The 27,920-nt window shown below is 39.2% G+C and overlaps 1 protein-coding gene across 3 annotated transcripts in view; it reads left to right on the top strand.

Moving 5' to 3' along the window:
* The first annotated feature begins 4,292 nt into the window (after nt 1–4,292).
* The window catches only part of NEK10 (NIMA related kinase 10), a 102,173-nt gene continuing 78,545 nt past the window's right edge, over nt 4,293–27,920 (top strand). For all 3 annotated transcript variants that reach the window (XM_042476564.1, XM_042476565.1, XM_042476566.1), the window contains exons 1-15: nt 4,293–4,440; nt 7,386–7,482; nt 7,818–7,878; nt 11,000–11,133; nt 12,041–12,139; nt 14,676–14,760; nt 16,893–16,934; nt 19,102–19,180; nt 19,381–19,448; nt 20,828–20,907; nt 22,024–22,110; nt 22,844–23,068; nt 24,785–24,924; nt 26,807–26,868; nt 27,281–27,358. In XM_042476564.1, the coding sequence (XP_042332498.1) occupies nt 7,421–7,482; nt 7,818–7,878; nt 11,000–11,133; nt 12,041–12,139; nt 14,676–14,760; nt 16,893–16,934; nt 19,102–19,180; nt 19,381–19,448; nt 20,828–20,907; nt 22,024–22,110; nt 22,844–23,068; nt 24,785–24,924; nt 26,807–26,868; nt 27,281–27,358 (1,302 nt within the window). In that variant the 5' untranslated portion in view covers nt 4,293–4,440; nt 7,386–7,420. The remainder of the gene's footprint in view (nt 4,441–7,385; nt 7,483–7,817; nt 7,879–10,999; nt 11,134–12,040; nt 12,140–14,675; nt 14,761–16,892; nt 16,935–19,101; nt 19,181–19,380; nt 19,449–20,827; nt 20,908–22,023; nt 22,111–22,843; nt 23,069–24,784; nt 24,925–26,806; nt 26,869–27,280; nt 27,359–27,920) is intronic.

The following is a 27,920-nucleotide window of genomic DNA, read 5'->3' as shown; positions in this document are numbered from 1 at the left end:
TTGAAATTTTGGGTTATTACAGTTAGATTCCCGATTAAGATGGGTGCTAGATGGGTGAGTTAAAGGCCACACAGGACCTCTCCAAGCCACACGATAAATGCTGTAGATAAATGTGTTTAATAAACAAACAAACCGTAATTCTAGTTGCGGTCATGTTATACAAAGAAAACTCCCCAAGCCATTGTGAAGTTAAAGGCTTTCACGGCCAACATCCATAATTTTCTGTGGGGTTTCCAGGCTATGTGGCCATGTTCTGGAAGAATTTATTCCTGACATTTTGCCTGCATCTGTGGCTGGCCTCTTCAGAGAGTGGTGGCATGGAAGTGTATGGGGTATGTGTACTTGTGTAACACTTGGTTAGGAGGAAGTGATTTACATGTTAATCTGTGTGTTGGTCTGTTGTTGAATGGCAAGGTCTCAGGGTGGGAGGATATGTGTGTCTAATTAATTAGCACGAATAAATACTTCCAGAACGTGGCCTAGATTAGAAAACTCACAGAAAATTTATCTCCAAGCCATTATTTTAGCTCGAAGCCATTTAAAAAAAAAAATGTACTGCCCCCAAATCCTGGGGGTTGGGAAGCACTTTTTGCATGTCTCCATGCTGCCCTGAGCTGCTTTAGGCCCAGGAGGAATTTTTCTCTAACCCAGTGGTTCTCATTCAAACCGTAGGGTAAATGGGACCCCTGATGGGCAGGATGCTCAAGGGGATGCAAGACTTTCTGATCCCTCCCCTCCTCTTCCTCCTCCTCCTCGGCTTCCTAAACCTTTTCTGACTTGGAGGGGAACAAAGGAGGACTCTTGGAAGAGCCAGCTCTGCCTGAGGGAGGATGAGGGGAGCAGGGAAACTCACTGTATCATGACCTCTTGTGGAGCCCATCCTGGGCCACCATTTCTTCCCCCACCCATTCCATCACTGTCCTGAGAATGAATGTTGCAGTGTATGAGAGAAAGAATGAATCTACGCTGCAAAAATAATGCAGTTTGATATTGCTGTAACTGCCATGGCATTCTGGGATTTGTATGGTTCTTTTAATAGCTATTTAGCCTTCTCTATCAGAGAGCTCTGGTATCACAAGAAATAACAAATCCCAGGATTCCATGGGATAACAAGACTGCATTATTTCTGCGGTGCAGAATCAACCTGGGTGTGTACATATCTGAGCATTGGTGCATGTGAGTGTGGCTGTGTGTGAGACACTATATGTAAAATTTACACGTGCGTCATATTATTGAATATATTTAAATAAAATTCCTAATTTCAACAATGTTATTTCCTTGTAATATGTTAAAACATGAATATACCTGAATGTGTGAAGGAAAATATGCACACTGAACAAAGAAAATATTTTGATTCACATACCGCTTGAGGTCTGCATATAGATGTAAAGGGGGTCACAATATAAAAAGTCAGAAAACCACTGTTCTTGTAGGGGATATGGAGAATTATTTTTAGCAACTCAAATAACTTTCCCAATGATGGCGGTGCTGCTTTCCAAGGTCCAGTGGGGGGCTGAATCTTTGGTAATGGCCCATTCCTTTGCATATTTCCAATAGTCACTCAGTACAGGAGTGCCAATGAAAAGAACAGGAGGGGGCTAACATTACATTGCTAGTTCCCTAAAAGATGCTTGCTGCTGGACTAAAAGCAAGACCTGGAGAAGCTGAGTAGATGATGCCTGTAGACACATGACAGCAAAATAAGATAAGAGCATCATCTGGGGGGAAAATGGGGTAAGTAAGCTACCCATTAAAGAGCCAGAATGGTGTAATGAGTTGAGTGTTGGCCTACAACTCTAGAGACCAGGGTTCAATTCCCTGCTGAGCTGCAGAAACCCATTAGGTGACCCTTGGTGAGTCACACACACTCAGCCCCAGAAAAACCGGTGATAGGTTCACCTTGGGATCGCCATAAATCAGAAACCGCTTTAAAGGGACACAACAGGAAGAAAATACTGTGCCGTTCTTCAGGAAATGAACAGATACACTTTTGCTGGTAGAAGAACTTTTAAAAAAAAAGAACTGAAAATGAAACTGCTAATAGCAGTGCCTTAACCGAAATTTGTAGTGTGACTACACTTTGAATGCTGCACATTTTGGGTCACTGCAGAAAAAAGAGGTGATCAGTCTGAAAAGGGTACATAGAATATAGTTAAAGTAACAGAAATAACATTTGCAATATTTGGTGCACGCCAGTTTGGATGGCTTTATAGGGAAGTTAGACATATTTATTGCCAAGCCATCTGTGGCTACTTGTGAAGACCTTTGCAATCACTTCCAGTTATATTCATATTCCACTTTGGGGGCTTTCTATATGGATCTAATTGGCTGTTACAGGAACAAGATCCTAGGCTGGGTGCACCTTTGGTCAGATAAAGGCTGCCCTTATATTCCTTACCTTCTCCCATCCCTATTGCTTTTTCTTTCTAAAAGTTACTTTCCTTTGTACATAATAGTCCTAAATGAGCTATTTTGAGAAAGGCACTTAATTTGTTAGCATTCAATCTGCATTTACACTCAATATTGATGAATGTGAGGAGGGGAAGGTTTTAAGTTTGAAAACAAGACATTGCACAATAAAGATACTATTGCATTTTTGTTGGCATTGGCCAGCATTGAAATCGCCAGGGCTTGGAAAACTGGAAAGGCCAATATGACTGATGGGTGGTCTCAATTTTGGAATTTTTGGTTTATCGAAAAGCTCATTGATCAATCAAGAAGGTTGCGGGGGTGGAATCTTCCTCTGCCTTTTGAAGAACTATGGTCCACACTTATATCTTATCTCAACAACATCTGAGCAGAAGTGGGTCTTCCTTTGTAATATGATTCTGTTTCGAGAGCTGGGCCAAAGCTAACAAAATGAAATTCAACTCAGAGAAATGTAAAGTACTGCACTTAGGGTGGAAAAATGAAATGCAGAGCTATAGGATGGGAGAAACCTGGCTGAATGAGACAACATGTGAAAGGGATCTAGGAATCCAAGTAGACCACTAGTTGAACATGAGTCGTCAATGTGACGCAGCAGCTAACAAGGCCAATGTGATTTTAGGCTGCATCAATAAAAGTATAGTGTCTAGATCAAGAGAAGTAATAGTGCCACTGTATTCTGCTTTGGTCAGGCCCCACCTGGAATATTGTGTCCAATTCTGGGCACCACAATTAAAAAAGGACATTATAAACTGGGGCGTGTCCAAAGGAGGGCGACTAAAATGGTGAAAGGTCTGGAAACCATGTCCTATGAGGAATGACTTAGGGAGCTGGGGATGTTTAGCCTGGAGAAGAGAAGATTAAGAGGTGATATGATAGCCCTGTTTAAAAACTTGAAGAGATGTCATATTGAGGAGGGAGCAAGTTTGTTTTCTGCTGCTCCAGAGAATAGGACCCGGAGCAATGGATGCAAGCTCCAGGAAAAGAGATTCCACCTCAACATTAGGAGGAACTTCCTGACAGTAAGGGCTGTTCGACAGTGGAACACTCTTCCTTGCAGTGTGGTGGAGTCTCCTTCTTTGGAAGTCTTTAAACAGAGGCTGGATGGCCATCTGTCGTTGGGAATGCTTTTATTGAGAGTTCCTGCATGGCAGGGGTTTGCACTGGATGGCCCTTGTGGTCTCTTCCAACTCTATGATTCTATGATCGAACTGGTTCTGAGTCCATCCCTGTTTTTACGTAATGTTGCCTTTCTATGTGACCTTGAATCTTCGAAGTTGGTTTTTAAGGATTTGTATTTAGCTTGTTTTTGTTTTTGTTTGTATTTGTTATTTAAAAACAACAGTGATACCTTTAAGGAGCCGACCATGATGCACAAAATACACGGTGCAAGCTTCCGAAGCTCCCTTGGCTTCTCCATCAGGCCAAGGTGTTAAAAATCATATGGGAGAGTGGAAAAACATTACAAAACGACAATGTTATTCCTAGGCTTGCATTTTCTCAAGGTGTTGTTGTGTGCTTTGAGTAATTTACAACTTAAGGGAGGCTTGTCAAATGGCCTTACCCTCCTAAGGAGGCTGAGAGAGTGTGACTTGCCTAAAGTGCAGTGTTCTCCAAACTCTGGCCCTTTAAGGGATTTTGGACTTCATCTCCCAGAATCCCAGGCTATTGGCCAACATGGCTGAGGCTTCTGGGAGCTGTAGTCCAAAATTCCCTTAAAGGGGCACAGTTCCTCATTCTTTCACTTCTAAAAGAGGGAGGCAGCATTAGCCAATCAGAGAAAGCGAGGGAATCGACGTCACCGACGAAGCCACGCCCACGGGAAACTCGGCGAGTCAGTTCTTTTTTCCGTCCCCATGGCAACGTCAGATGCGTTAGTTCCTTTCCCCGGAGTCCTGTCGCCTCTCACTATCCAGCCTCTCCATTGGCCAAAGCAAGCTGACCTCGGGGAAGAAGGGGCGCCTTGATTGGCTAAGGCGCACTTCGGTTGGGTCGCCGGTTTCAGCGAAGTATGTGAGTAGAAAGAGAGATTTTGGGATGTGGACTTCAGTCCCATGGCTTGGAGCAGTGGTCCCCAACCTTTGCCCCTTTAAGAGGCTTTGGACTTCAACTCCCAGAAGCCTCAGCCATGTTGACCAATAGCGTGGGATTCTGGGAGGTGAAGTCCAAAATCCCTTAAAAGGGCACCGGTTGGGGATCAATGCACTATAGATAAGAACATTGGTGCCTCCAGGACGGATCACACTCTTGACCAGTGTTCCAGAGTCCTAGGCTACTGGCCAACATGGCTGAGGCTTCTGGGAGCTGTAGTCCAAAATTCCCTTAAAGGGCACAGTTTGGGGAACACTGGAGGGAACCTGTTTGGGTTGTCCAGCATAGACTTTGTAAAGGAAAAGTACCCCTGCCTTCACCCCTCCTCAAGACCTTTATCACATCTTTCATTATTAACCACTGGTTCAGTATCTAGAGAGCAGTAGCCCCTTTGAGACTATTAAGGTCCAAAACACACACTGCAGAAATAATCCAGTTTGAGACTGCTTTAACTGCCCTGAGGCTCAGTGCTAGGGAATCATGGGGATTGCAGTTTATTGTGGCACCAGAGCTTTCTCTTTGACAGACAACTCCAAAATGTCTCACAGAACTACAGTTCCCAGAATTCCCTAGCATTGAGCCTCAGGGCACATAAAGTGGTCTCAAACTGGATTATTTCTGAAGTCTGTTTTGGACCAAACTGAAAAAGAAGTTGGCAGCATGAGCTTTTGTAGACTTAAATTCTACTTCCTCAGATGCATTTGAGGAAGTAGGCTGAAGCCTAGGAAAGCTCATGCTTTCTTATCATAGAGTTTCAAGGGTGCGACAAGAGCTCTCTACGTCTCTAATGCTACAGATTGACACAACTTTATCTCTGAATAATCACTGGTTTATTATGGGAGCCATTCTGGTTTGAGTGTTGGACTATGACTCTGGAGACCAAGGTTCAAATCCCATCTCGGCCATGGAAACCCACTGGACGACCTTAGCCAAGTCACACTCTCTCAGCCTCAGGGGAGGGCAATGGCAAACCCCCTCTGAAGAAACTTGGCAAGAAAACTCCTTGATGTCTTAGGGTCACCATAAGTCAGAAACGACTTGAAGGCACACAACAACAACAACAACAACAAACGAATAAAAACCGACTGGGGTGCCCTTGGGCAGGTCACACTCTCTCAGCCTCAGAGGAAGGCAATGGCAAACATCCGCTGAACAAAGCTTGCCATGAAAACCCCAAGATTGGTTCGCCTTGGGGTCGCCATAAGTCCAAAGCGACTTTTGGAGAAGCAAGGATTTCAGTAGGTGTTGCTCCTCAGGTGACTAGGTAAAAAGAAACACCTGCTGAAATTTCCTCGCTTGCACAATTTGAGCCGATTCCAGTTTTTTTTCCCTTGGCAATCCCAAATATTAGTAATGAATTAGCTTCATTGAAGGCACATTTATATATAAAATGTGCATGTTTGTTTAAATTATTTATATCCCACCCTATTTATGAGCATTTCAGGGAAACCACACTGTGAAATCAAATTTATATGGTACAAAGCAATTTTAAAAGACTCAAAAGATATTAAATCATTTAGAGGGAGTGAGACAAGCAGAAATCCAAATAAGCAGAAGCATCTTAAATCTGTTTCTCCAGTCATTCATTTATCTCTATTTACATATTATAATTTAGTCTTGGACAGTGGCTTGAGGTGCCCATTAACGCATGAAAGTCTACAAAATATCTGTATTTTCCTGCAACAAATTAAATCTACTCTTTATGAGATTAATTTCTGGAATTAAGGCATCCAGGTGAGGTAAAGGTTGAGATACTTGTCCATTTGTGTTGTACTTTGAGGTTATACACACAAACACACTCACACATAGAGTATGTTGTGTATGCAGGTGGATGTAGTATTCCTGAAAGTATTTGAAAAAGCATAATGAGTGTACTTCAGTTATGGGCTGAACTTTTCCCCTTGATGTAGTGTTTCTGTTGCATAGGTTAAATGTGCAAGGTAGATTACTGTATCTATTTTTATCAGCATACTTAAGCACATTTTCACTGCATCAGCAAAAACCTGTCCCCATTTGCTATTTGCTGGTTGTGCAAATCCTGTCTCTCAAGTGTCTCCTCTCCCTAACCTTGGCCCAGTGCTTCAGATTTAGAGAAGAAAGTCAAATGGATGAACAGGTACAATTGGAGTCTTTAGCTTGATGTCTGACACATTTTTGTATTGTGACCGCCACACTTGTTTTTACCTCTGAGGAAAGCTTCTGGGCACTGATTTCTAAATCACCACATAGAATCATAGAATCGTAGAGTTGGAAGAGACCACAAGGGCCATCCAGTCCAACCCCCTGCCATGCAGGAACTCTCAATCAAAGCATCCCCGACAGATGGCCATCCAGCCTCTGCTTACTTTTCTTGTTTTGTTTTTTAGGGAAACATCTCTTGAAATGTTCTGATTCTAGAACGCATAAAAGCCATTCAAACAGCCCTGTAAAAACCGCAATTTTAGGGGCCATTCAACTTTAATCCTTAATTTTTTTTGCGAGTCATGACAAGTTACAGAAGTTGGATAAAGTTATTGCATACTATCTGTGACCAAGGTCTGAAATATTTAATTCGGTGTTTCCAACTATACTTTGCACCCATCTATGGTGGAGAGAAAATGACTCTGAAAAGGAGTGGTATCTTAAAATGGATTGGTGATATGTAGTGTTTAACCTGTTCATGGGCTTTTGAAATGAGGCAAACAAAACAAAACAAAACCCTTCCGCTAGTAAATGTGAATTGGTGGCCCAACCTAAAAGAGTGCTTTCAATTCCAGGTTTGTATTTTGAATGGTTGATCTATAACAAATTATGTTTCTTTCTCTGTTGACCTTCATGTAATGACAAAACAATAACTGCATTCTTTATATTTTATTTTCCATTTAAAGACAGTATGTTCATCTTGATGCCTTGATGTCATACAATGCCTGATCAACCAAAGAAGGTGAAGACCTCAGAAAAGGCAACAGATACCAAACCTCAAGGGTACTGTGATTTTCAATAAATGTCAGCAGTGACTCTCTGGAATTTGCACCAGCTGTTGAACAGAACAGATTAATCTGAAATGCTATGTGTACTTGGTAACTGTTACTCTGGTCACGAAGTTTGTTCAGACCTTTTAACTTTGGCAGAGACAATGAGTGATTAAGAAATGTATACAAGCATGGGGTAGTGGAAAGGGTAGGCTGCTGAAGCAATACTAGAAATGTTTATCACAGAAATATCAACATGAATATGATTTAACCAGCATTATACACCAAGAAAATGAGGGGAATGTAATAATGTGCTATTAATATGTGCATAATTTATTTTTCTTATAGGGACCACTCTGGTCTTAAAAGGCTTCTCGCACTTCTAAATGTCCAGTCAAGCAAGCAACAGGTATTTTTCAATAGCCAATATTTGAGCTAATATTTTATTAAACTGGACAGCAATTATTAATTTCATTTTACTGATTTGTTTATTAATACAAAACATGAAATTAGGAAACCATTTTAATTTCATTTTCCCACAGTGATCTTTCTAGATCCTGTTTAGGAGTAGGAGGTATGAGAAAGAAGGAATTTAATGAGTTTGCCTTTATTCTCCTGTACCATGGAGAGTTGTACAGTGCGCCTGCGCCATATGTGGGTGCACTGTATGTGGCTTCCCACATAAGTGGAAGCCACGTAGCACGAAAACCAATGGGCGTGAGCATACGTGGATTTCCCCTTATGCAGGGAGATCCGGAACGGATCTCCCTGCATAAGGGGAGGGCCCACTGTATTTGTTTTCTTTTTCTTCTTTTGTTTTGTTTTCATACAAAGTGCATTACAGCTTTTTAGAAAGTACACTCTGCCCTTCTTATACATGGATTTTTTATACACAGATTCAAGCATCCATGGTTTGAAAATGTTACAAAAAATCTAAATTTCAAATATCAAACCTCGATTTCCCATTTTTTATAAGGGACACCATTTTGCTATGTCATATTTAATGGAACTTGAGCATCTACATGGATTTTGTTATCCACGGGGGATCTTGGAACCAAACCCCAGCTTATAACAAGGGTCCACTGTATAAAATAGACTGCACCAAGACTGTAATAGGCTGCAAGAAGGTCAGGCACTGGATTGTCTATTTCTCTACTCAGTGATGCCATTTTTGCATGTCATAGTTGCTGACACAACCTTATACTCCCTCTCTCTTTCTGATACTCCACAATACAGAGGTAGGCAATACCTGCTCCACTGGTTGCATGTGTCCCCCTCAGTTGTTTTTGCAGCCCAGCAAAACTTTTAAGGCAAAGGTTTACTAAATTATATCTATAGTGCGAAGACTTTTGCACAACAAAATCTAAGCAATAAACTTGATTTGTTCTAGGATCATCCATTTATTTGTCTTTTTAGCAGCTCATAGAACTTTTCTACAGCTCTACATTTCAGATAAGTTGATTTTCTTCTTGTCAGTTTTCTTCACTGGCTAACTTTCACAACCATACATGGAAATTGGAAATACGATGGCATAGGCAATTCTAACCTTAGTATTCAATTATACACTTGTCCCTCAATATTCACTAGGGTTAGGGGCAGAAGACCCCTGTGAATATGGAAAACCCTCAAATAACAAAACCACCATGCTTTTACCCAAGAGGACACCTCTCTAGGAATCTCTAGGTCTTCCGGTGCAACTGTGTTGTCAACGTCCTACAGACACTGACCATAGAACTGCAGTGGAGGAGCTAGAAATGCCTAGTAGATTATTCTCTCTAGGAATCTCTAGGTCTTTCAGTGAAACTTTTAGTTAAAGTTGACCATAGAGTTGCACTGAAGGGCCTAGATATTCCTAGAGAGAACATATTAATCAAATCTGTGAATAATCAAATCCACAAATATCAAAGCAGCAAATATGGAGGGATGAGTGTACAGTTTATCTTTACACTTCAGGATCTGGTCTAGTTCCTTCATAGCTGTCCATTCAAGTTCCAGTCTTCTGATATCTTGACTGCAGTCAGGGTATGGAAAATCTTGAAGCATTCAGTACTGTATAGCCATTGTCTATTTTAGAGTTGTGTAAGTCATCTGTGGTCATTATTTCTGTTTTCTTAATGTTCATCTGATGAAATGCAGCCTTACCTGACCCCCTGTGTTCTGTCCTGACAGTAGTCCTTTATCTGAGCACAGGACAGTCAGATGTTGTGGCACACTCATTTATTTAAGAGCAATCCATAATCCATCATGATATACATCATCAAAACCTTTGCTATAATCTATAAACCACAGGCTGAGCTTCTGAAATTCTTTGGTATCATTATCCTATGTATATTTGCAATATGATCCCTAGTGCCTCTTCCTTTCATGAACCCTGTTTGGACATCTGGCATTTCTTGTTCCATATATTGTAAAAGTCTTTGTTGTACAATTTTGGTTTGAGTCTAGTAGAATCATTAGCCACAGTGTTCCCTCGTAGTTGTCACGTGCTCTACCCCAGTAACTGGTTGAGTGCTATCTGATTTGGGAGTCTCACCTTCTGGCTACCTTTTGTTTTATTTTGGATTGTCTTATCATAATTTTTTAATGGTGTAAGACATTAAAAAGGTATTCATCATGCCTCTTTCTGCTCAGTATTAAAAAGTGTTGATTATGGTACCAGTGCTGTTGTCTTTGAGTGATCCTACACCAGTGTCACCCCCCCACACACACACACTGTTGGTGTCCAATAGCTGACTGGTACATTTATTGTGGCTCCTCAGCAAAATCTGGTCTGACATGGAGAACTCTACCAAAGCATGCAGTGCCTCTACTCCAGAAAGGTAGTGCCATGGTGGGAGAAATCCTGTTTCCACCCAGTTGCCTATTGCTTCAGGATTTCCAGAAATGTTACTTCTATTATGCGGTGTCTTCCTGTGTTAGGAAGTCCATTTGAATCAGATTTCATATCTATTATTATGGAGATTTTGTGAGAAGTTACAATGTAGGTTTCCTTCTTCTATCAGTTCAATAATACTGGGCATAGCTTTTAGGCTGGGTTGCTCAGTGAGGGCCTAAACAGACAGGCCAAAATAAAGCTGCTTCTGGTCACTTTGGAGGTATGCTGTCTAAATGATGCATGCGTCCTAAGAGGCTGGAAGCCGTGCCAAAACCTCGCTCCAGTCCTAAGGACCGGAGTGCAGCTTTGGCACAGCTTTTGACCTCTTAAGGTGCATGTGTCATTTAAACAGCATACCTCCAAAGTGACTCAAACAGCTTTATTTTGGCCTGTCTGTTTGGGCCCTGAGAATGCCTAGTGTGTTATCATGGTCTTTTCATCAGTACTCTCCTCAATATGTGAGCTGTATCCATTTGTATTATGCACATAGCCATAGCTAAGAAGCATCAAAAACTCCAGGGTGGCTTTAAAACTGCTGTTTATATTAGCACGAAGTAAGAGAGGCAGTGTCCTAGTAATAATCACAAATATTTGTCAGGCTTGCTTAATTACTTTATGTCATTTGCTTAATATTAAATCTCCCTTGCATTTGCAGCTGCCAGCCCTTCACTCTGAATGTGCTAATAATAGCATGACCGAGTGTGAGCAGTACTCTAGCAATACGTGTGGAGAGAGATGTAGAGGTCAATGGCAAGAATCAACTGAAGCTGTTGAACTGGAACACTTTAGGTATAATACATTAAAGATAATAAATGTTTAGATTATTTGTGTGAATCCTATGAATTCCTATCACACACATTTCCCTTCTTCCTTTCCTACTATGCCTATTGTAGAACTTTTGAAGACTCTAAAAAGCCTTTTAGGCCTAAGAATAAATATTCTTCCCATTTTAGCCTTCAGTCACATTCATTTTTATTCATCTTGTAATTATTATCTTATATTTGAAGGCCGTTTAGAAATTATGATTTTGCTCATCCTCTGGTGCACATGTGGTTCATCCTCTGGTGCACTTGTGTCACTGTATACAGGAGGAAATGAATATTCTGGATATTCTGGAAAGTTTGTCCAGGAATCCAGTACAACAAACAGTACTATGCTGAAGCTTTATCAGGGTGTTAACTCCCTTCAGTATAAGCTTGCAGCTCCTATAGGTATCTTCAGCCTCTGGAGATCTGGCATGATCTTACTGGAGGTGCCCATCAGAAAATAAACAGTTTCAGAGTTTCTGTAACTTGGGCTCAAAGAACATTTGTGCCTAGCTGTAAGCCAACTTGAGACCAAAGCATGTTAATGTTCTTTGAGCCCAAGTTAGGAGGACTCAGAAACTGTTCATTTTCTGATGGGCACCTCCAGTAAGTTCATGCCAGATCTCCAAAGAAGCTGAAGATACCCATAGGAGCTGCTATATGTGGGAAAGTGGGAGGACCTCCCCGGTATTTGTCCATGGTTGAATATACGGATGCAGCTCTTTCTGATATTAGAGTACTGACTGAGGCTTAGTAATCTCTATAATCATATTATTTTTATTAGGGTTAAGTAATCTAAGGAGAAATTTGTAATATATTTCTTTTCTTTATGAGCAAAAGTCTCTCCTGTTCCATCTTTGTGAAATACAGTACTGTGTTTGCTTTTTTAGTATGAATTACAAGAATGAAAGAAATTTTAGCCAACATCCCCAGCATGAGTTGTTTCAAGAGATCTTCACAGCTTTGGTCAGGAACCGTCTTATTTGCAGGTAAGAAACATGAGCTTTGTTTGTTTGCTTCATTTATAGCCTTCCTTTCTCTCAATATTGGAACCAAAAAGCAGCACCCCGCCCCCCAAAACTAACATATATACTCATGTATAAGTTGAAAAAGTTTTACAGAAAAATTGAGCCCAAAAATCCAGGTCGACTTATACATAGGTAAGTACGGAAATTTCCCCAGCCCAGCAGTCTCCTGAAGGGACAGCCGGACTGAGGAGGAGGACAGAAGTATTTGTGAAATACAGAAGTGTTTCTGCAAGCACTAATACGCGCCCCCCCCAGCTTTGTCCCCAGCCTGGCTGCCCCATGGGAGACAGCCAGAGGGTGAAGGAAGATGGAAGGCAACCACTAGTCACTGAAGTCTCATCCCCAGCGTGGCTGCGCCACAGGAGACAGCCAGGGTGGGAAGGAATATGGAGGGCAAGTGCTTGCCATCCAAGCCTCATCCCCAGCTTAGCTGCCCCTTGGGATAAGTTGAGGGCAGATTTTGGGGCCAAAATTAGAGATTTCGTTATGACCCATGGCTATGTTGAGGGTAGAACTTAGGGTCTCAACACCCTTTCTCCCCCTCCACAGCCCCACTGTCCTCTCAGGAGACAGCCAGACTGGGGAGAGGCTAGAGGGGTGAGTGCTTGCCCTCCATCCTCATCCCCAGTTGCTGAGACCCTACATTTTACCCTCTACTTAACCACAGGTCCTATTGAAATCCCTAATTTTGGCTCCAAACCCTGCCCACAATTTATATAGTTGAATACATACAGTATACCTCTCAGTTTGTAACAGGCCTTTTAATACAGTACTTTTAAAGTTCATTAAAAACTACTAATAATACAGTACTCTTTCCGATCCAACAGTATTTTTTTTAAATATCTAAAAGGTTAGATTTCATCTGTGTAAATGCTGCACTCACTTTATTTACATTCCGAAATGGGTGGGCAAATGTGTGAGGGGTCTGTTTTCTCATAGACCACAACACAGGCCACATACTCCCTCCACAAAAAGCCCTAGTAATGCCATTTTCTTCTCCAATCCTTCTCAAAATGGTGACAGGAAATGATATTGTGTTGTTACTGTTTTGAAAGGGACTGCATCTGTAAACATGGGAAATTGAGAAGATACAGGATTCTAGGATGTTTGTGGAGGTGGGGGTACTTTTGCACATTTTCTCTTGTTTGTGGAGATTTCTGTATGATTTGGTGGCAAAGGTAGTCCCCAAATTGTGCTTCAGGAATCACAAAAATGAGGTTCAGGGCTCCATGAGGCCCATGGGCAACATTATGTCCATGCCAGATAAGCCATGTTACATTTCTGAAAATACTGAGGCATGGTTTTCATATTGCTTCCAAAAATGTCAGTTCTTGTTGCTAAAAAGGTAAAATGTCAACGTATAAATAAATGGGGTTAGGTCCTTAGTCATACAGTACTTGGAAAAGATGCGTTGAAATGAATGGGACTTCAGTTAATTATTTCACCATGTGTGACTAAATCCAATTATGGTAGGATTTTTTAATCAACTTGTAAAAAATTTACTTGATTCTCTAGGGGATGTACAGTAGACATCATGTTATGGTTTATAGTTAAATGAAGTTAACATTTATTGTAATCAGTTGTGAAATAAAATGGTTGAAATCTCTCTTTTACTCTACATGTCTGAAATCAAACCCTTAAAAATCATCTTTTTTATTTTTTTTATTTTATTTTATATATGAGTGAAGGGCAGCTGTGGTAGGAACCTGGAAAACAGCCACTGGGTCTGGTAAATTTTTGGTCCAGAGAGATTACCCAAAATAACCTGGGCCTTGGGAGCCTACTTACATCCACTGCAGCATAGCTTTTATTTTTATCAAATTATTTTTAGCCATTGGCTTGATTCCCAGTATGGAATTGAACTTCACGGTAATCAACCATATCTGTTTCTGGGAAGGAATGGTGAAAATGTAAACAAATGTTTTGCATTGTATGTATGTGGATCTTTTACCATACACCCCAAGGAGTCCATAGTAAAGAGAAAGTGGTTCAGTACACTTTGCGAGATGTAAAAATACATTAATGAAAGAGCTGTCTGAATATACAGTTGACAAGTTTTGTGGACTGTCTTCTTTTTGTTTTCATGTTATATTGGTATGAAATCTCAAAGTATAATTTTGTATAGGAAAGTGTCTAAAAGTGCTACAGCAGCATTCATAGTTTAATACCCTTTAGATGTTCTGGGGTACAACAACCAATTTTATTATGAGAATTATAGTTCAACACAGTTGGATGACTCCAAGTTAGGAAATGCTGTTCCAGACAGTGAAGCAGTTTCGGTTAAAGATTCAGTGCAGTTCAAAGAAAGTTATATGGGTTAGATTTGTATTGAAATTGGTGGGATGTATCATTAGAAAGTTGTATGTTTTATTTGGTGTATTCTCGTTTGAATACTGTTAAAAAGCACTTCTAACTACTGTTTGTTAGGTGAAGTTGTCCAACTGGAATTGACCAACAGAGAGTTAATAGCATGCTATTTTTATCTTCTTATTTGCAGGGAATGGGCTAACCGAGCTTCATCTATCCATTTTCTGAGAGTTTTAATTTGTGTCAGATTGTTAATGAGGGATCCATGCTATCAGGTTGGTTTTTCTGTGGTTGTCCTGTTGAAAAATAAAATCAGAATGTAGCAGTTTCTTCTGGAATATGTGTAAACAATTAAGACACTATGCTCACTAGTTGAATAGAAGTGCACTATTTCAGAATAAGCTAGTAAAAAGTCATTCACTAATTACACTCTACCCTTCTAATTTGCTTAACACTACAGAATGGAGAGTATCCTCAGTCCTTTCTCTTATCTTTTAGTGAGAAAGAGAGAGATGAATTCAGAAGTGTTTTCACCACTGGTTCCACAAACCCTTTCATGGTATCACTTCTACCCAATGAATGGTCCTCCCCGTCCTAAGGTGACTAGGGAGGCTATCTGGCTTGAGTGTCTGTCCCTACTCCTCTCTCCTAGAAGGTGGAGTAACTATCCTGAACCCTTTCTTCTGTAACTGAGGATTCTAGTCATACATATCCAGACAGTCAAGAATTGGTGAGTTGAGAAGATAGGAAAAAAACAACTTCTAAACAAGAAATACTGCACTACAAAGGCTGCCAGAATCGTGATCATGGCACTATTTCAGATGCAAGTCTAAAGTTGAAAAAGAGATTGATTTAGAGTGTCTCATTTGCACCACTGGCCAAGCTATGAAAATAATTGTAATCCTTTTGCATAGCTAACTGCTCTCTAATCTGCTTACATATACAAGAGTGATTTTGTGGTCTCCATGGGCAAGGTGGAGACTCAGCATTTGCCAAAGTCTTCACTGCCTGGCTAAGCAAAGACCAATACAGAACAAAGACTGGGATAGAGACAAAGGAATTCTTGGCAGGCTTTTGTTTATAGCTCCCTTTTACCAGGACTAAATGGTTGTTCCACCTCTTATAACTTCTAGTCATTCAGCTCAAATTCTGATTAACTGTGCAATTGTTTTAACCCTTGTTAAACTGGTGGTGAGCCAATAATGTAGTTGTAATACCTGCCACCTTGTAGGGCTGTTGTGTAACAAAAAAGAATAATGGCAGTGAATCATTGGGCCTGTACAGACATGCCAAAATAAAGCTGCTTCGGGTCACTTTGGAGGTATGTTGATTAAATGATGCATGCATCTTAAAAGAACAGAAGCTGTGCCAAAGCTATGGTCCAGTCCATAGGACTGGAGTGTAGCTTTGGTGTGGCTTCTAGCCTCTTAGGACACATGCCTCATTTAAACAGCATACCTCCAAAGTGTCCCAAAGCAGCTTTATTTTGGCCTGTCTATACAGACCCATGCAGATGACATCAGCTGAAATGATTCATTGATGCTGCACAGTCTATGAAGTGAGGCATGATTAATTATGTGGGCTCTAAATTTAGTATAAATTTAGTTTAGATTAAAAAGGAGGAAGGAAGGGGGAGGGGAAAATATTGAATGAAATATTTAAAAAAATAAATATTTCACATGACCTTTTGTGGATGTAAACCCAGTTCTTCAGATGGAGTACAGAGTGATAATAAATACTCAGGTATAGGGCATATTTACACAGTTGTGGGAGAAGAACAAAATGTAACAGGATCCAGAAAGATGCAAATATGGCCCTTGTCTTAAATTTTCAAAGGGCTGCATAAGGTCATCAGGTCTTTCCAACTGCAGATTGCAATTTTGTTGGTACAAAATGGCCAGTGAAGGGTGGTGAACACCTCTGACTCAGCAGAGGAGTTCTCAATCTTTAAATGAGCATTTGCACAGAGGCTTCCCTTTTTATTTTCGAAACTGCTGTGAGCATCGAGAAGTACTGCTAAATTGCAAATACGGAAGGGCCAAAATAAAGTGAAGCAGGGATGGGTTCATGCCCATAGCCAAAAATATCCAATGCTTTCTCAGCACAATGGTAGCCCAAATGAGACACCAAATTTAGACTTTCTTTGAGCATGGTGGAACGAATTTCAGTAGTATGCAGGTTAAAAGCAGCCAGTTCATCTAGAAAAAACCTGTGATAGCTAAGAATTTTGCCTGCAGCCACGTTTCTGAAATCTAACTGATCCAGCTTTTTCTGATATCCACATTATGAGTTTAGGATTATACCACTGGTGAACTAAGAGTGAATCATCATTAAGTGCTAAGATGTCTATGTCATTTGGAACTTCAGCATACTACTTGTTTTGTTTAATTTGTTTTCTTTCAAATAGGAGGCTCTCTATAACCTGGGAGGTATTGACAGCTTGGCACAGGTAAAGGTCCCTTTTCTGCCTCATGTTTTGTTGCACATTAACTTGCAATTTATAAAGGTCAAAAGTTACAATAAAGCAGGTTGTTATTGTTTTTGAAAAGAAAGTTGTATGAACCAGTGTAAACACATGTGGTGTTTTCTGTTTCCGAGGAAGCACAAAATTGTGCTTCCTACAGTTCTGCTGAATTGTAGCAGTTACAGTCCTTTGTAATTTGATTAAACTCTTACGTGACTTGCTGTGGGGAAAAAGGGCATCTCTCTTGTTGACAAAGCAGAACTCTGACCTGCTGGGTGGGCCATCTGGCTTGTTCTTTACAGTTGATGTCTGTTGGACAAAAATAAAATAAAATAAAATTGAAATATATAGTAGAAACGGAGAGCCAGTGTGGTGTAGTGGTTTGAGCATTTGACTAAAACTCTGGAGATCAAGGTTCAAATCCCACTCAAGGGGGGGGGGGGAATGCAAACCACCTCTGAACAAATCTTGCCAAGAGAACTCCATGATAGGTTCACCTTTTCACCTAAGTTGGAAATTTTCACCTAAGTCACAAACAACTTGAAAGCACACAACAAGGAACAGTTAACACATTTTTGCTGTATTCTGTGATTTTTTCTGTCATTGGATAAATATTGTGTATTTTGTTCATGTGTATAATAAACATGCTACCTTTATGAGGACCACCAGAAAGATACAGCAAGCAAGCTTTTGAGTACATCAGTACAGTCGGCCCTTCTTATACACGGATTTTTTATACACGGATTCAAGCATACACAGTTTGAAAATGTTCAAAAAAAGTATAAATTTCAAATATGAAACCTTGATTTTCTATTTTTAATAAGGGACACCGTTTTGCTATGTCATTATATTTAATGGGACTTGAGCATACACAGATTTTTTTTATACATGGGGGGTTTTGTAACCAAACCCCAGTGTATTACAAGGGTCCACTGTACTCTTCTTCAGGCTAGTCCTTAAACGAACAAAAAAGGAGGAGTGGAAAGGAAATAAAAATATATGATTGAGCATAAAGAATCCTGCGTTTGTTTTGTTTTCTCACATCCTAATAGCAATTATTTAAGTTAGAATAATTATCTCCCACATCCATTTTGGTGAATTCACTATTTTGTGATTATTTTAGTCTTGGTCATGTTAAAGCAGAGGTAGTAAAACAGCAATTCTCTAGATGTTGTTGGACTCCAAATTCTGACAAACCTAGTCATCATGTCCAGTTTTCAGGAGTAATTGGATTTATAGTGTAGCAGCATCCAAAGAACCAGTGTTTCCAATTTCTGGATAAAAGATATCAACCTACTATTACATTTATACTTTTTCTAGTACAGAAATAGGGCTCTACAATTTTAGTAAAGGCTAAGAGGATGCTAGTAATCATATCTGAACAGTATTAAACGCATAACCTATGAATAGTTAGGGAAATTGTTGATCCTGCTTCCACCAGCAGCAACAATTTCAGCAACCGTTCACAGGTTATGCACTTAATGAATGTGGGAAATAATTATTCTAACACTGCCAGTTGAAGCAATTCAGAAGTTTCCTTAACCATTCATTGGCATTGGTCAGTTTAGATAAATTATTAGCTTCTTTTTACTACTGCTAGTATTGTGTGGCTGTATGTTGGAGAAGTTAAAATTGTTTCTAGTAGCTTTTTAAATTATCAATAACAGTTTCTTGTTTTTTAAATAATAATAGCTGAAGCAGAAGGACAGGGTAACCATCCCTAGAAGCATGTTCAGCCTGGCAAACTGCCTTGTAACGAGTTTGAGCTTTGGTCCACATAGTTTATTGATATTTATGTTGATTAACAGCAGCTTTTGAGGTTCCTGACAGGTTTTTCCCCAACCTCAGATGAAGATGACTCAGTAGGGACCTTTGAATACAAGACTTATGTTTTGTACTTTTTTCTCATTAGAAAAATGTTGGATACAGAAACCTATATTCCACAGTTCCTTGCAGAAGTCCCTTTTATAGCAATTTCAATGTGCTTTCATAATACAGTATCATGAGTTTAAGTTAGTGTTTTGTAAAAAGAACTTGTAGTATTTGTGAAGCAAGTCTGCCATCTACTGTTGACACAAGTGTATTTTTTTAAATTTAACATTCTATACCTTTTTGGTGTAATAACATATTTTCAATGTTTTCTCACCTAAAGTATATGGATGCAGTAGCAAATGACTATCTTGGCTATGGAGAGCAACAGCATAATATAGACAAATTGGTCAACATGACATGTAAGTTTGAATCTCAAGACTAACACCTTTCTAAGCTAACCTTTGTTTATTTTGCAGTATTGATTTTTAATAATGACAAAAACTGCTAACATGTGAACACAATTTGCTATTTTAAGAATTATACCTAAGTTTTGGATTTTTTCCCCTTAGCTAGGAAACATAACACCTTTGCAACTTACACAATTTTCTTCATTCTACAGATATTTTTCAAAAACTATCAGCTATTAAAGTTCAAAGAGAATGGGTTATAGCCAGTGGAGCACATAAAGTAAGTAACCTACATCTGTTCATTAATCAGCTTCTGTAGCTCTGTTCTGGGTTTTCCAAAATTATTTTTAAATATAGTAGAATTATCCCACATGTGAATATGGCTGTACTTTTAAAATTCTGATTAGATTCAAAAGTAATGAATCAGTTAATTGATAAGTTATCTGTGCATCTGTACTGTAGAAATAATCCAGTTTAACTACCATGGCTTAATGCTATGGAATTCTGGGAACTGTAGTTTTGGGAGACATTTAACCTTCTCTGTCAGAAAGCTCTGATGCCATAACAAACCATAGTTCCCAGAATTGCATAGCATTGAGCCATGACAATAAAAGTGGTATCAAAACTGCAGAAGTTATGTTTGATGTATACTGATGTATCAGAGGTTGAGAAACATTTTCTGGGGCTTTTTCTAATGCTGTTTCAGACTAGTATGTGTATGTATAGGTAGGACTGTTTGTGTAGTTCGTATTTACTTATTGTGTTTGAGCTGGGAGAATTTAGATGGAAAGAAGCTGCAGTTACTGCACAGTTAAACAGTCTCAAGCTTACTATAGCTAAACAATCATAGGGTGACATGAAAAGAAGTTGGGGATGGCGGGGGGGGGGGTGTCCCATACTGCTGCTTGTTAAGTGTGAACAGGTTCTGTTGAGTGAATATTACTTATGTGAATTGTTTCATTGTTGCTCATCTTTCAGGGAAACAAGTTCTTGCCCTTATATTACTTATATGTCCTGTATGAAAATGGGGCAGCAACAGTACTTAAAAGGATTTGACTGCACATTTTTAAATAGCAGGTTTTGGGGAGGGTTAGATCATTTAAGCATTTTTGTTGACAGGGGGCCTGAGCAGATAGGCCATGAAAACATAGGCCAAGCCCATGCTTTCCTAACCTCAATTCTCACCCAAGTTGGTTCCTGGGTCAGCGCAGGGACAGGTGGGTGTTCACACACCTATCCTTAAACACATGGGACTGGCATGTGTTCCTTACCTTCCCACACCATTGCTCTGATTAAGAAGCCCCCCCCCATGTTTGATGTGGAAATGGGGCGCCTGGCTGCACCCATGTGGCCAGGCACCATTTCCATGTCAGACACAGTGACTGAGGTGAGGAGTGGGTTCTCAGGCAGAGCAGTGGCCAACAAGATGAGGAGCAGGGTGGGTATCTGAATGGTCTCGTTTTGCTGCAGAGATTCCTCGAAACTCTGTGGCAAAACCAGGGTTGAATTACTTAGCTCTTTATCTCAGAGTAAAGACACTATTTAATATATTTTATTTAATATAAAAGTCTGCTGAATTTCCATTTTAAAAACAGCTATGTGTCTATGGAAGTTGTTAAGCAATAGCTTTATTTTATCTTTTCAATAATTATTTTTCAGACTTTAATCAATTTACTCGGAGCAAGAGAAAATAATGTACTGCTGGGTGCACTGCTTGCTCTTACGAGCTTGGCTGAAAGGTAAGATTCAATGTGATGATCTTTAATTTGTCTTTGATTGGGAAGATGGGCAATGTGTATTTAACAGGAGTGCAATTTGTGATTAATAATCAAATTATAGTCTTGTTATCATAAAAAATATGAAGGCATGTTGTTGTTCTGTGCCTTCAAGTCTTCCTGACTTATGGCGACCCTAAAGAGAGTCTACTCTGGTGTGTTTTTTGACAAGAAAGGAGGTTTGCCATTGCCTTTCCCTGGGAGAGTGAATTAATGCTGGATTTTTATAGTCTCCTATAGGTCCAAAACACACTGCGGAAATGATAGTTTGAGACTGCTTCAACTACATTGGCTAAATGCTAGGGAATTCTGGGGACTGTAGTTTTGTGAGACTTTTAGCCTTCTGCGTCAGAGAGCTCTGGTGCCACAATAAACTACAGTTCCCAGGATTCACTAGCATTGAGCCAGGGCAGTTAAAGGAGTTACAACTGGATTATTTCTGCAATGTGTATTGAACACAGTTTTTTTTTTAAATAGCCTTTTAAAATACAATGGATTTAAAGTCTGGACCTTAGGAAGGACATACAGGCCTGTTACAGACAGGCCAAAATAAAGCTACTTCGAGTCACTTTGGAGGTATGGTATTTCAATGATGTATGAGTCCTAAGAGTCCAAAAGCCACACCAAAGCTGCACTCCAGTCCTCCAGTGGCTTTTGGACTCTTAGGACGCATGCATCATTGAAATACCATACCTCCAAAGAGACTTGAAGCAGCTTTATTTTGGCCTGTCTGTAACAGGCCACAGTCTCCTTATAACTGTACTAGGGGTTCACTGTGTTTGAATGACAAGTTCATTTCTAGAACAGCTGCACTAGTGTTATACAACATATTTCTCCTGGCAGTGTACCAAGTGCATGTACTGTCAACTCAGGAAATAGAGCAAAGCCATTTGTATTGTTTGATTTAAAACGTTTATAGTTGAAACTTGCATCATTTAATTATGACAAAGGGTAAATTACACTTCTATACACAGTATCAGTTGTGTGACTTTAGGGAACATACATTCAAAGAAATGCTTTGGAAGATACAGTAGCCCTGCACAGTTTTCAAAACTAATGCATATTATGTTTTCATTTTAGTCCTGAATGCAGAGAAAAAATAAGTGAGCTCAATGTGGTGGAGAATTTGCTGGTGATATTGCATGAATATGACTTACTCTCTAAAAGGTAGAATACTTATGTGTGTTCCATTTTTTTTAATTCATAGACTTAATGCATTTGACTATTAAAAGAAGTTTAAATAGTTAATTGTAGAACTTGTAATGCTAAATAGTCATCCTTTGTTTTTATCTGAGTAATGAAAATGGTATTTATAGCAATAGGGTGAAGAAGAAAACTGACTAATAACATAGGTACATGACTTTAAAACATATTTACAATATAACTTGCTTCTAGGTGTTACAGTGGATATATATGGAGATATTTGTCTGGATGATTTACCGTATATACTCGACTATAAGTCGACCTCATGTATAAGTCAAGGGCATGTTTTGTGGCCAAAATTATGGATTTTGATATGACCCGTGGATAGGTCAAGTGTAAAACGTGGAGGCTCCTTCAGTGTGTGTATGCAAGGGGCAAGGGAAGCAGCAATCGGTATGATGCTTCAGTGTTTTGGCTTTCGCTCCTGAGACAGTGAAGCGCACAGACGGGAGAGGGACTATTAAACAAACATCAATCAATCAATCAATCAATCAATCACCAAGGACTCTATCTGCTTGGCTCAGAACAGAAAGAAACTGCATGGGGAAATCTGAAAGAGCTGCTATCACATTACCATACTGACCCGTAAATAAATCGACCTGGGATTTTGGGCACACATTTTTAGACTTATAGATGAGTATATAGGAAGACTACAGTTTAATTACTTAGCTATAATCATTTCTTGGTTTTCTTGCAGGCTGACAGCAGAGTTGCTCCGCCTGCTCTGTATAGAATCCCAAGTCAAAGAGCAAGTCAGACTATATGAAGGTGTCCCCATCCTGCTCAGTTTGCTCCATTCAGATCACATAAAGCTACTATGGAGCATAGTTTGGATTTTAGTCCAGATTTGTGAAGATCCTGATACCAGTATTGAAATCCGTGTTTGGGGTGGTATTAAGCAACTCCTTCATATTTTACAGGGGTAAGTTTTTTGCAGTTGTAAGTAATCAGGCCACCCACAAGCTTTTTCAGATTTTGTAAACAATGAGCTCCATAGATCTACTTCAGTCACAGATATATTTCTGAAAATATTTCATTCTCAGAGCAATCTATCTGCACAACATCTTGTGAAAATTGGTACCACTGAATCAATATGTGTTATGTGTGAATTCAGTGCCTCATACTGCTTAATAGAAATACCTGTATATAGGACTGCACTGTTGCTTGTGCTTTGTTTCAATTTATATTCATGTGACTTAGATTATATTATGACATCTCTTGATTTCAGCAGGAACTACATGCAGCTAACGTAGGATACAACCCCTTACGTCCTGATTGTGCATGCAATTGAATAGTCTATTCTTGTAATTCTGGTAACTAGGGCATTCAGTTGGAAATTCTCTTCCTCAGAATATCAGATTAAATATTTGGTAGTGTCTTGTTCTTTATGGTGGTTTTTTTAAAATGTTTTCTGTCTGAGCTAATTTCATCCAAATGCTTGAAAATGTAAAAAGCAAAGACCAGGATATGATGTTTTCCCTCTGCAACCTGCTGCAATTGCTATAATTAGCAACAATCCTCCCCCACCTTTCTTGAAGCCACTTGTTCACCTTAAAAATCTGCTCTGGAGAACTGAGAAACCCTCTGGAGTAGGTTTTAGGAAGTATGTGGGGCTGCAGGATGAGGGCAGGAAAGTCTCAATTATCAGTGCATTTGGGATCTTGATATATACTGTTGTCAAAAGTATGTAGAAAAGTGTTGTTGTTGCTGTTGTTTTTTAAAAAAGAATATAATGGAATGCACAACTAAATGTGCTTCCTAATGCTGCCTTTAATGTTCAAGCAGTGTTTTTTTTTAATAGCTGTTAATGGTAAATATATTAGAGTCTGTTACTTTGTATAAACCAGTTCTTGCACATTTGTTTTTATGATATACTGTTTATACTTGACTATAAGACGTCCTCATATATAAGTCAAGGGCAGGTTTTGGGCCCAAAATAATGGATTTTGATATGACCTGTGGATAAGTCAAGGGTAAAACTTAGGGGCATTTGATGAAGGATGTAAAGGACGAAGCAAAGGAAAACAACACCAAAGAACTTACAAAATTCCAGCAGGCATAACTATTTGTGCTCATACTAAAGGCTGGATGGATGAGAGAGTAGAATTGGGGTCTTTGGTTCCATAACAAACGGCACTCTTGCCTTTCACATACATACATACATATGAATTAAAATACATTATTTACATTGACCCGTGGATAGGTTGACTCAGATTTTTTGGGCCACTTTTTTAACCTAAATTTCTAGACTTACATATGAGTATATACAGTATGTATATATAAATCTACTTTTGTCACATTTTCCTTCTCTCCACAAATCCTCTCTATTGAAGATTTAGCATTCAGTTCTTGTTCTGTGTCATATTCTTTACTTTAAAACAGTAAATAACCATTAATTTATTCACACATGTTTTCATAACACTAATGATCTAAAAATATCTGGCTAGATGTTTTATTGATGTCCTGTTTTACAGTTTTCTTTAACTATTACTCTAAACTGTCAACTTGGTTTTTACTGTCATACTCAAATATGTATAGAACATTTATGCTCGTAATTTATAGGCAAACAGCTTTCAGTTGCCAAATGGCTAACAGATAAATGTGTTTTTGACTGCATATTTTTTTAAAAATTTTTCAGAGAGCGAAATCTATTTTCAGATCGTTCTTCCATTGGAAGTTTATCTAGTGCAAATGCAGCAGGGAGAATCCAACAGTTTCACTTCTCAGAAGATTTAAGTCCTCATGAGATACAAGAAAATATGTTTTCTCTTCAAGCTGGTACATCAGTTATAAATTGCTTTATTAAGATTAGCACACAGGACAATATTCTCTGTCCAAGCAATGTTTAAAGAAATTATTTTTTCAGAGATTAAATAGTCAGTTTGGTAGTCAAACTGTAAATTTGTAGTGATGTGGATGTGTGATTTTTTCTGGAGCTATGTTTGTTATGGGAAAATGAAAAGGGAAAGCAGGGAAAGCAGGGAAAGCAATAAGATGATGGGAAAAGAAAGTTTGCATCCATGTTCTGTTGAAGCAGAAAACTAAGTTCTAATGAGTGGTTTTCAGTTAGGGACCTCAGACTGCACCTCTTCCTTACATTTGATTATTGTGAAAATTAATGTGAAATGGGTGTTTTGTGATTAAGCATGCCAACCATGTTATGTACGTACTTATTAACTTTATTTATGAATGAGCACTCCTTCCATGTCAGCCATATGGGCAGTCCGTGTAGCTTCATGAAGTCAGAAGATTGACCCCCAAACCCACTACAGTTGCCATTGCCTGATTTAGGGCAGTTTCACACATTACACAGAGACAAAGCTGGGATTCAAACTGACTGTGCATTTGGAGAGCTACAAGGAATAACACTCCTTGATAAGCAGGCCTGTTCTGCCAACATGTATGTGTTACCTTTTCATTTTTTAAGTAGACACTAGAAGTATAATGTGCTAATATTTCAGCAGCATAGTTGACAATTCTGTTTAAATTTGCAAAAGCAAACATGATTACAGACATAGCTTCATTTAATGAAGCAGATGTATTCCTGGGCATTACTTCTTTAACAGAAAATTTGGTACTAGAGCCAGAAATAACATGGGAAAAATAGCTGTAGGTTCCTGCACCATAAAAAAGAAGAGCAGTTCAATGTGTTTCAGCAAATATTTATCCAAAACTAACAATATGTACATATGAAATGAAACAATCAGTTCAGGTAAGCTGTGCATAAGCATACACTCTTTTATAATTTCCATTTTCGTGGCCAAACTTATAGATCAATTCTTTCTTCTTCATTAGCATAGGAATACCTGCTGAGGAAGACTTGTCTGCTTTTCCTTCTATTACATGTTTAGTAAGAGCTTCTGGAGACAGCTGCTGTTTACCTTATCTTTTTCACACAGACACACGAAGGCTCAGTATAGGCCGCCAAAAAATGGCAACCTGTCGGTGCCTGTTTTTACTCCGGAGGGACTGCACAGCCCCCAAACCACATGCTGCCGATCTGGAGTAAAAAGAACTCGGAAAAAATGGTTTCCCCCCCCCCACTGCCATAGTTACGTCATGAGTGCGGCAGTGGTGCACTCATGATGTAACTGGTGCAGCGCAACGTGGCGACGCTATGCGTTCGTTACATCATAATGGCGGCACCCGTGTACACGGGGTGGCGCCATTACAGCGCTGCCGTACGTGCTAGAGTTAGAGACCGTGCGGTTGCCGCACAGTCCCTAACCATAGTTGCGCCGCCTCCACACCACAAAGGGCCCATCTGTCTCAAGCCATAGATACCAGAGAATTGGCTGGAGAAGGATCCCATTCTTTCCTAGCTCAAGCTTTTATTGTTTTATTTACTGCAGACATGATTTTGCAACCTAACATTTGAAAGTCTGTGTTTCTCCAACCCACCTCCATCATTGGCCCAGTACCTGTGATATTAAAAATCTCTAGCTAGACAGAAGACAAGGAGGGGAGAAAAGGCTGAGTGGGCATGAAGAGACTTTGTAAAAATGAGTAGAGGCTTTGCTAACTGTATTTTGCAAATCTTGGCCTAAATAGTTGGGACAACCAATTGAATTTAGGCTAATACATATATGTAGTAGACATTACATTATCAATTCCTGCATGAGAGTAATTTGAGATGTATATTTGTGATTATTTATTCTAGCTTGTTGTGCTGCAATTACCGAACTGGTTCTTAATGATACCAATGCTCACCAAGTAGTTCAGGTAAGAATTTTTTTAATGTGTGTTTGATAAGTTATGGATGAATAATATTTGTTTGCACCGAGAGATATTGATCTGCTCATGTTTAGAGAGAAAGTGTGGGGCTAAAGGCAGCATTGTTCAGATGGGGAAAGACTGATTGAACTTTCAAAAAGAGAATATCACCTTCTTCATAGGATATTTCAGAAAAGAGAAGATTCTTTAAACCAGAGATGGACAACTGTCAGAGGTCAGAGGAGTCATATTGGCCTCCAAGGAGACCTTGGAGAACCACATATCCCACTACACACAAGAGCTAATAGATTCTCTTGGTATAATTTCGCAGAATTTGTAACTAACATGTAAGAAAGTGTAAGTAGTTATTTAATATTTGATTCTTCTTTATTTCTTTACACTTTAATATGTATTTTCTCAGGAGAATGGAGTCTATACAATAGCAAAGCTGATTTTACCTCACCAACAAAGGAATGTAGCAAAAGCTAATTTATTGCAGGTAATCATTTTTAGTTTACTTACAAACTCTTTTAACTGAAAACACCTATAGCATTTGAAAGAGAAAGATGATTATATATTCTCTTACTCTAGTCTAAAGTGACCTTTGTACTGTTCTATTGTTAAAGTTCCACTGAAAGACTAAAATACTAAATTAAAATATATCATGGATTCAAATATTAAATAGATTCAAACAACAGGGGGAAAAATCCCTTAAACATTAGGAAGAACTTTCTGATGGTAAAAGTTGTTTAACAATGGAATATGCTGCCTCAGAGTGTGGTGGAGTCTCCTTTGGAGGTTTTTAAACAGACTGGGTGGCCATCTGTTGGAAGTGCTTTGATTGTACATCCCTGCATGGCAGGGGTTGGACACGATGGTCCTTGTGGTCTCTTCCAACTCTATGATTCTGTGATATTGTTTCTTAAAATTCCAAATGGTATACATGCATAGTTAGCGAGACAGATTTGATGCAAAGTAGTGTATACCAGATCATTAAGATTTTGGCCTCTAAAATTGCCTATCAAGGTCCCAACATCTTTTTGTGGCATATCATGTTCTGC

The sequence above is a fragment of the Sceloporus undulatus genome, chromosome 6 (genome assembly GCF_019175285.1).
Source record: "Sceloporus undulatus isolate JIND9_A2432 ecotype Alabama chromosome 6, SceUnd_v1.1, whole genome shotgun sequence".
NCBI classification, from domain to species: domain Eukaryota; kingdom Metazoa; phylum Chordata; class Lepidosauria; order Squamata; family Phrynosomatidae; genus Sceloporus; species Sceloporus undulatus.
This window is presented reverse-complemented; position numbering and strand designations above follow the sequence as displayed.